At 32.5% G+C, this 9,972-nt stretch overlaps 1 protein-coding gene across 1 annotated transcript; it reads right to left on the bottom strand.

The window, feature by feature from the left end:
• On the bottom strand, positions 1 to 663 carry LOC140019016 (uncharacterized). Its single transcript, XM_072071527.1, has one exon. The coding sequence runs from the start codon at positions 661 to 663 to the stop codon at positions 1 to 3; it is 663 nt and encodes a 220-aa protein (XP_071927628.1).
• Between the last annotated feature and the right edge of the window lie 9,309 nt (positions 664 to 9,972).

The raw sequence follows: 9,972 nt of genomic DNA, 5'->3' as shown, positions 1-9,972 counted from the left end.
TCATGTTGAGTGACTTTCTGCTGAAGCCACCCGTGCTTGCTCCTCTTTCTCTTGCTGGTTAATTTTTTGCTCATGATCCAACAAAGAACTCTGCAACTCATCAATTGAAATTGCATCAATATCTTTCGATTCCTCTATACAGCATAAAACAAAATTAAATTTTGTTGTCATTGATCGAAGAATCTTCTCGACAATTGTGGCATCCTTCAAATTTTCTTCATGGATTCTCATCTTGTTAGCGATTGCCATCGTTCTTGCGAAATAATCAGTGACTGATTCGCTTGACTTCATGCGTAAAGTCTCAAATTCGGTCCGAAGAGCTTGAAGCTGCACCCGCTTCGCCTTTGCATTTCCTTGATACTTTTTATTCATGGAGTCCCAAATTTGTTTGGAGGTATCTTTGCTAAGAATTGTCTCCAAAATGGCTCGATCAATAGCTTGAAAAAGATAATTTTTAACTTTAAGATCTTTCAGTTTCAATGCTTCCAACTCCATTTTTTGCACCTCTGACAATATTTCTCCGGCTGTTGGCTCTGCTACTCCAGATTTGACAACCTGCCAATACTCCTTGGATCTCAAGAAGTTCTCCATTATCATACTCCAATGATCATAGTGACCAACAAAGCGAGGAATTGCTGGCTGCACAAAATTGTCGGTGGCCATCGTAATTAATAATTCTCACAACTCACTTTTGTTTTCGCTCACTAGCCTAGCTCTGGTACCACTGATACATATATTGAGGCAAATAATAAGAGAAGCAAAGGACAAAATGTTTATTTCTTTGTAAAACTGACATTTCTCATAACATGAAATTAATCTATTTATAGAGTTGAAACCAACTCCACTAGCTATTGCACTAATTCCACTAGTTGCTCCACTAATTATTCCACTAACTCCACTAATTCCACCAACTCCCCGGCTTTTGTCGTCCGGATCCTATGACTGATTCCATTTTGACCCTTTCAGGGGTGGCCGGAAGAAGCCATTGATCTAGTGACCCACGGTACCCGCTTCAATTTACTCTGAAATTTAAGGTACTAAAAGATTCACAATTTTTCATCGGATCCAAAGAAGGTCAGGTACACCTTGTATGTAGGGCTGGAAAAGCCAGAGGTTTAAATTTTTTATTTTTTACATACATATTCAAAGTATTATCTTTAGAGCTAAGTAAGTAACTTTATTGAATAAATTGCAACTGAAATATGAGAGTCTATAATTTGTTTACAATATTCATTTGTATTTGTAAATGTTATGATCTTATTTTCTTAGAAAAAAAGTTTAATTAACGTAGGCAATTAATGCTGATTACATTTTTCATTAATTTTGGATTCTTATTAATATTTTCTCTTTCTTTTTATTCTTTTTTTTTCTATCAAAAGATAGAAACACACACACTCAATTATATTAGAAACACTCAGGAGGTTAACGGTTAGAGGACACAATTAAGAGTAATCTAAGGGGGACCCACAAGAAACCCACATCCAACCAATAGGTAACTGAACGATGACCCTATGAACCTTAAACCCAAGTTGAAGAGCCTATATCCAACCAATGTGGGAAGGAAGCCCCATCCCCCCCAGCACACCCTTACCAAATAAATGGTATTCTCTTTGGACGTTTGTGTAGAAACTATTTTTTAAGAAAAAAATTAAATGTTAAGAAGGATGGGACAAATATCTGTTGATCTGACTTTTTTTGAACAGGTACCCAATGACTGAATATCAAGTGCCCGTTCATTCGCGAGATAGATAAAAGTCAAAAAATAGCTAATCTACAATGTGCAGGTTGGGTGATACAAATCCCGTTGATAACGAAATTTGCAACAACGAACCTCGAATCGATGGTGATTAACACAAATTTGGAATTGGCGGAATTTTCTATTTGAACCCCTCTAATTCCCGTGATTGAAATTTCGATACATTCTCGACCCATATTCATACGAATTAGTGAATCCTAAGAACGATAGAAGGCGTGGCAATCAAGAATGATGAACTTGATTGATAAACCGACGAACACGAAAACTATTCTTGGCGTTCAATAGTAGCTCATAGAGCCAAGAGAGCAAAGTCTCAAGAAACGATTTCTGTAGAATGTTATAATCTGTTATTGAAACAGGAAAAATGATGTATTTTTGTTGTTCATACAGCGTAATGTAAAAGATACAACCAACCTTGAAACTCGGCCCATAATCCAACTTAAAGGACGGCTCCAAGCTTTAAGAGTTGGACCGTTTATTAGCTACCAATTCGAGCCCAAATACTGACTAGCTATGGACTAACCTAATGACTAAACTAGCTAAACATTCGGCCCCAGACAATGATTAATTAAATAATAGTTGAATACTTGAATAGCATTGAGTCCCTTTTTAGGTCTGCATCATTGGGTCAGTCAAATGTGCACGAGACCAAATATCCAATCCATGCCCACGCCTACCTTTAAGAATCCCACCTGGAATATACTTGCATGGTGACGCATTCTTTTGCTTAGACCATTTTTTGACAATTTATACTTTAGAAAGTAGTACACAAAAATGCCAAGTATCATGTTTATGTTTAAAAATACAAATGGCATTAAAACTTTTTATTTTAGTCCTAAAAATTGTTTTCATTCAACAATGTGTGTTCAGAACATGACTCTAGGGAGAATCGTGTCTAACATGCTATTTCTGAATATTACAACTATAAATTATAGTAAGTTTAAAGTAATTTGGAATCCATTTGATAAAATTAAAGTTTGAAATCCGAAATCTGAAATTTGAAAATTAAGTGTTGAAAGTGTTAAGTTATAGTTGTTTAATAACTAACAAGATTATAGTAATGAATTGAAATATCACACAAACATTGTGTTTCTATCTTTAAAAAATTGCTTTTATTTGTGTATTTGGAGAAGAAAAAAAAAGTGTATGTGAAAGAAAAAACAATGAAACAATTTAGCGGTAATATTAGCATTCAGCTATAAATATTTATCAAACAGCATAAATAGGTTTAGCATTAAAATTCAGACATTCATATATTTTTTTCAGTGCTTAAAATTCAGCAAATTAATTATTTCAGTATTCAGATTTCAAAATTCAGATTTCAGAATTCAGATTCAGTTTTATCAAACGGAACCTAAGTAGATTATTGTTTATTAGCAACCATTATTGTTTTGTTTTACACCTGCTAGGTGTGTTGTGTGTTTTACATAATTATGTTAGAATGACACGATACGCAAGCTAAGTTTACAGCGTGTTCTACCAAATGTTATAGGATGTCTACAATATTGGCACGTGCGACATGCACATTGCCTCCTAGTGATAGAAATTGATGGATATTAATTAGTTTGGTTAAAACTAAAGATTGGAGTTGGAATTAGGGGTGAGCATGAATTCGGTCAATTTATTTTTTGACTGAATTTAATTAAAATAAATAAAAGATTTGGTGAAATCAATTTCGATTTGGTTTTGGTTAAAGTTGAACTCTAAGAAAGCAATAATTGGTTCAAAATTGATTTTGGATTTTTAGCTTTGATTTTAACCGAAAATCAAATTTGATCTTCTTTTATTTTTTACTATTTATATACATTTTACATGTGCTTGTATGTTTTAAAAACGCTTGTTAATTTTTTGACTCATAAAAGAAACATTTTATCTTTCGTATAGTATTGATGTAAAGATAACTTTTAAGTGCATTTGTATATTTATACGTGGTAACACGAATACAACCTTGATTATGAATTGTGAGGTGTTTAATTGTACAATATATAAAGGGAGGATAGTGGTAGTTGGTTTAAATATTTTTTTGCTATTTCTTGAACTTTTGATTACATTATTAGAAATACTAATTGTTATTCTAACTACTTACTCATATTTGTCAGTGTAATCGCTCATAACCGTGCGTATTATAACTACTAAATTAATTATAACCCTATTGAAGAAAATGTTACTAATATGTCAAAGTTCTTTAATGAAAATATTATGTGTATAAACAAAATAAGTATATTTATAGGAAAGAAAAAATATTTTTAAATTGCACACGCATTAAGTGTGTTGTTAACACTAGTTCATGTAAGTAGGAATACTGGTCTTGTAAGTAATAATAGACATACACATGCTAATAAATTCATCTAATAGCCTATAATTACATTTTCATGTTAGTTAAATATCTATTTTAGAATTGTAAAACATAAACAACTGTCTATATCATCAATATCAAATACTTACTAATTGTTATAGTTAATACTGTAAATCTCTTGCAATTCACATAAATGAGTTATGTGAGTAAATATTTTAAGTAACTCACTGAATACTTAATAAAATTCTAACCAACGCATTTAAACGTCATGTATCCAAATTACCAGGGCTAAATTGCATTCTTTTGGTGAAAAATCTCAAGGAATGTGTGACAGCCCCACCTCACCCTAAGGCGAACCAAAGGGTTCGGTGGACCGCCTGCCCAATTCTCGCCAGGACTAACGGTTCAGATTAGAGCGATCGAATACGTTCCGGACCGTACAACGCGCATAGACAAGTCAAAATCCCAGAATAAAACAAAACGAAATCGGAGTCGGCCATGAATAGGAACCGACATGGCAAAACCCAACCAAACGTCAAGCAAATATTTACATCTCAAAAGTTAGCATATACAACCCAAAGGCATACCAAAGTGATTCAAAAGTGGATACATGTACGGTTTGCCAAATTCAAAAGAGAAACGGACCCAAAAGTATATTTAGGGTTTAAATCAATGAGCTATACAAAAGATATGTCTAACTAGCTCAATTCGGCAACCATTTGTCAAATCCAGTCCAAAAGTATTTATTTTCCTGTAAGGAAAACAAAAAGGAACAGAAAGGGGTCAGCTTGCGCTCAATGAGGTACCAAACATATAGCAGAAAATCATGGCATTTCACATTTAACAAATCAGATACACATGCCAGATGTAAAGTAAAGTAACTAATGATTCAAATCAGAAGGATACAGGTGGCTCTCAAGAGCCAAATTTCCAGCGCAATACTTGATCCAAACCGGTTGACTCTCCGTCAACGTATATAGAACCAACGCGTCCGTAGACCTCACTTCGCACCGAATTCCGTCCACCAAACACCCCTTTACCGGGCCCGCTCACCGTATTCGAACATAAATGGTAATACTCGAGTATACCCGGAATCAAGGGTCTCAATACCCAAAATCCCCGAACAGACTACTGTGGTTCGTTATCTAATCGTCCAGACCCTTGCCGGCCCGACTCGAATAACTTAGCCACAGGATTGAGCTCATAGGTCATAGAAATCCGAACAGATGCAGACACAGATAACAGATTCAAATTTTGCATAGTAAATTGGCATATGAACAGACAAGAGAACGAGTGTGATAAAGTACACTCTCGTCTCGAACAAATAAACAGATTGCAGAGCAGAAATCAAGTTAAACAACAATGGAGGGGAGTGATACACTCACCGATTCAACTTCAAAAGTTTTTACTTCAGATTGGCCTTAATCGCCAAGAAACCCTAAAATAATCAAAATAAACCAATTGAAGGTTTCACATCCATAATCGAGTAAACAAAATGCACATGAGGCTCGACTACTAGTCGTATGCCTCGCCAAATAATTACAAATGCAAGGGTACAAAACATGATTTTTGGGAATAAAAAGATAACATGAAGACCTAGGTTCAACAACCCAAAAGCCCTTTCATTTCTACCAAAAGGCAAATCCAACTTAAAAGAACCAAACGGCCTAGAAAATCGGGCAGCACTTCCCCTAAATTTCTTACTTTTCCAGCCATTAAGGTTTCATTATTTCCTCAAATCAGTCCCAACATCTCACACAAAAGTCATCTCATTTCCCAAAAGCCGTTCACGAGGCTCAAAGTAGTACAAGTACAAAAGTTAGCTAGGAAATGACCGGAATGAAAGCAAGCCCTAAAACATGCAAACAAGTACAAGGAGACTCGATAACGAGTCATAAACCAATGCCAAGTATGACCCCAATAGGGTTCCATAAACATATACAAACATTAAAGAAAATCAGAAATTTCGGACATGCAATTAACTTTGGCCCTGAAAAAAACAGGTTTTGACTTTACTTTGCGGTAATAGCACCAAATGCACCACGATTATCGGATGAGGGTGAAAGACCCACCATTTCGAAGCTAAAAGACAGGGCTACAACATCACAGAAGGTCACTCAACCCAGTTTTGAGTGCAAACAGGTCAAAAATGCAAGATACTTCATCAACAACGTAAAACAGATTCACCAAAACGCATTCTAGCGGAAACATCATAACTCAGGCTCTACAAGTCCAAATCCAGAAATTCCAAAACCAGTTGAAAGCTAAGAAACAGGGCTAAATTTCATCAGAAGGCCTCAACAACCAATTCGGAAGCAATTCCAACCAAAACAACCAATTACAGTCGCAAATCCCAATTTCGGGTAAACCAGAATAGCAATAGTAATTTCGACTTTTCTCACTCTACACTACTCCGATTGACCTGAAATTTTGTAGGAACCTCTAAAATATCATTCCCTACAACTTTCATGTTTTGAGGTAAGGCCAATTCGGCCTCTATCTAGGACCAAAAATTTCGGACAGAATGAAGAACCAAGAACCCTAATTTTCCAGATTTCTTCCAAAACAGAAATTAATTGCAATCTTCCACTTTTTCCACCTCCTAGAGTCATTAAACATCAATTCCCATCATCAAGGATAGCCACAACATCACATTCATATTAAACCAGAAAATTCATCAATAAATTGAAACTTCATCAAATAATCCAAAACCAAGAAGTAAACCACAAAATTCATCACTTTAACTACCACTAGGCACTAATTAAGCTTCATTAAGTGAAGGAGAAAGTTCAATCACCACTCACCTAGTAAACAAGAGAGGAAGAGTTGTTTGTCACCTTAGCTTCCCAAAACACTTCACCAAACCACTTACTAACACCTAAAGAAGAGATTTTATGGAGTAGAAACAAGTCTAAGTGATTGCTTTGGATGATTTGCACTAGATGGATGCCAAACTTTGAAGAGTTTTTCTTTCTTCCTTGCTCAAGGTGGCCGGCCACAATGGAGGTAAGAAATGGTGATTTTTGTGATAATTTTTTGAGATATTTAATCAATTGGTCAAATAAGTCAAAAAGGTGAATAGTTGTCATAAGTTACAACCACTCTTAAGGTGACACTTGTCACTTCCTTTAAAACATCTCTATTCTTTAAGTCCCTCTCACATCAATCACATCTCAACCTCTACTTATCTCTTAACACCCGATAAATTTCAACCAATATCCGAAACTTAACCTAATTGGCAGAATTTTTTCGAACTTCTCACACTAGTGGGTCCCACGTCCGGTATACGCTCTTAATTTCTCAAAATCTATTCGATACTAGAAAAATCATCTAAAAACTATATTTACTCATAAAAATTATCTAGAAAATGTTCCGGATACAGAAAGTGCAGAAAACAAGTCATGAAAAATGCGAAAACCTAGAAAATGCAATTTACGGGTTCTCACAGAATGTTATTTTGTTTGATTATTTCATTGTGAGTTGAAACTCTACAAGTCAATTTTCTATTGGTCATATAAATAACAAATTTTACCTACCACTTGATGAGAGGGTCACCTTTTGTTATCTCTTCTTTTTCGTAAATGAAAGTATCACTTAAAATGAGATTGATAAACTTTAATTTCTTATGATGTCACTTTAATTAAAGTATCACATTGATAAAATTTAAAGTGACATTGATAAATTAAAGTATCATTTTAATTTCGTAAATGAAAGTATCACCTTTTCTTTTCCTTTTTTTAGTAAACAATTAATCATGTAATTTCTTATGACATCACTTGTACTATATTATTTTTCATAGCAAACCAATATAAAAAACGAGAATAGTGAGAATAACATTATAAAAACTTAGTGAATTGTCATTAAAAACTATCTAACAAAAGAAAAAAAGGCTTTTTGTTAGTGTTGATATGTGCTAACAAATAATTGATCCAAAGGACCAAGTTGATCGGATTTGTTTTTTTTTCGCAATGGTAACATTTCTAAACATGATCTATCATAATTTAGGAAGAAGGGGAACCGATATGAGTAGAAATTTCATTGGAGAAAGCCACTGAATACAACCACATATAGTAGCAATATGGTGGAAGATAAAGATTGAACTCTTGACTTCCGACTACAAGACCAAAAGGCTGGTGCCCGATTGGATTTGTTTATCTATTGGCACAATTTAGTTTGAGCATTAACAAAATGACTAATTAGAACATACAATAATTTTTACCTTTCATTGTTGTCACTACTGAGAATTAGAAGTGGATTTTCATTACTTAGATATGAGTTTATTTAAAATAATTACTGTATCACTTTTCGTGATGTAATATTTATGAGATAAAAATATTGTTAGAAGGATAAAATGTAGGCTAAAAAATGTGTTTGGGATGTAAATAAATAATTAAGGGGAAATTGTTCAAGACGTCTTTTACATTTTGTAAAATGACTTTTTTTTGTCATTTCTTTTAAAAGTGTAATTTTATATCCTTTATAAATTCACATTGATCAAATTTAATCCTTACTTAGGTTTTTGACTAATTTTTTTATCGGAATTCACCACGTGTCTTGCACGTGATCATTTTGTAAAGATAAAATTATTAAATTAAATTTTACATAATTCGATTTATAGTTTCTCACATTTCACAAAATGAATTTTTTCGTCCTTAACATTTAACAAAATGAATTATTTTGTCCCTCATATTTTACAAAATAAATTTTTTCATCCCTTACATTTTTTAAAATGGATTTTTTCATTATTCATTGATTATGTGTACGAATAGTTTTTTTTTTAAATCCATGTATACATCTATGTAATTTCACCTGAATAATACGAATAATATGTAATATATCTCTATTTGATTTCACCTAAACAGATTAATCGTAGTTGTACACATTCTATTCAATATATATATACAAAGGTTTAAAATTAACAATTTTATTTTAAACCCATATATATATATCTATATGATTTCACCATGCGAATCTATTCAATATTTGTAACTTTGCTCTTTTGATAATAATTTATTTATTGAGTTGTCTAATAAGACCATCTAATTAATTAGTCATAATTCAAATTTTATAATCGTGTTAACAAATTGCAGTTTAAATCTGAAATTTCTACTCGCTACTTTTAAAATCAATAGTTGAATTATTTGCATTGTGATTGTTTTAAAATTTGAAAGTGCTAATCACTTAGTTCTTTTTATCATACTTTTCCTTTATTTATTTTTTCTGTCCAAATTTAATTCGATATAAACACTCAATAATGTTTAGAATTAAATGTCATCTTTATTTTCAATTTTTAAGTAAAGGAAATGAATATAAGTGAAAAACTAATAATTTTTTAAACTAATATATATACCTATTTGAATTTACCTGAGTAGTACAAAATAACATATAATATATCTTTATTTGATTTCATCAGTTGAAATCAAATAGTGACACATTACATACTATTCGTACTATTCAAGTAAAATCAAATAGATATATACATGGGTTAAAAAAAATTATTCACACACATGATCAATAAGGGATGAAAAAATCTATTTTGAAAAATGTGAAGGATAAAAAAATTCATTTTGTTAAATGTGATGCCGAAAAAATTTATTTTATAAAATGTGAGAGACTAGAAATCGAATTATGTAAAATTTAATTTGATAATTTTACCCTTAAAAAATGATTACGTGCAGGACATGTGGTAGATTCCGGCAAAAAACTAATCGAAAATTTAGGGAGGAGCCAAATTTGATCAATGTGAATTTATAAGAGACGTAAAATTATACTTTTAAAAGTGAGGGATGAAAAAAATTATTTTATAAAATGTGAGAGATATTTTGAACAAATTTTAATAATTAATTTTTGTTAAAATAATAGCTATTCATATTGTTATTATTGAGGAAATCCACATTATTATTCACAAAACTGCAGAACT

This window comes from Coffea arabica, chromosome 1e (assembly GCF_036785885.1).
Source record: "Coffea arabica cultivar ET-39 chromosome 1e, Coffea Arabica ET-39 HiFi, whole genome shotgun sequence".
Classification (NCBI taxonomy): Eukaryota; Viridiplantae; Streptophyta; class Magnoliopsida; order Gentianales; family Rubiaceae; genus Coffea; species Coffea arabica.
This window is presented reverse-complemented; position numbering and strand designations above follow the sequence as displayed.

Excerpts from the sequence above, each read along its gene's own strand:
- LOC140019016 (XM_072071527.1), bottom strand. The coding sequence starts at position 663 with ATGGCCACCGACAATTTTGTGCAGCCAGCAATTCCTCGCTTTGTTGGT.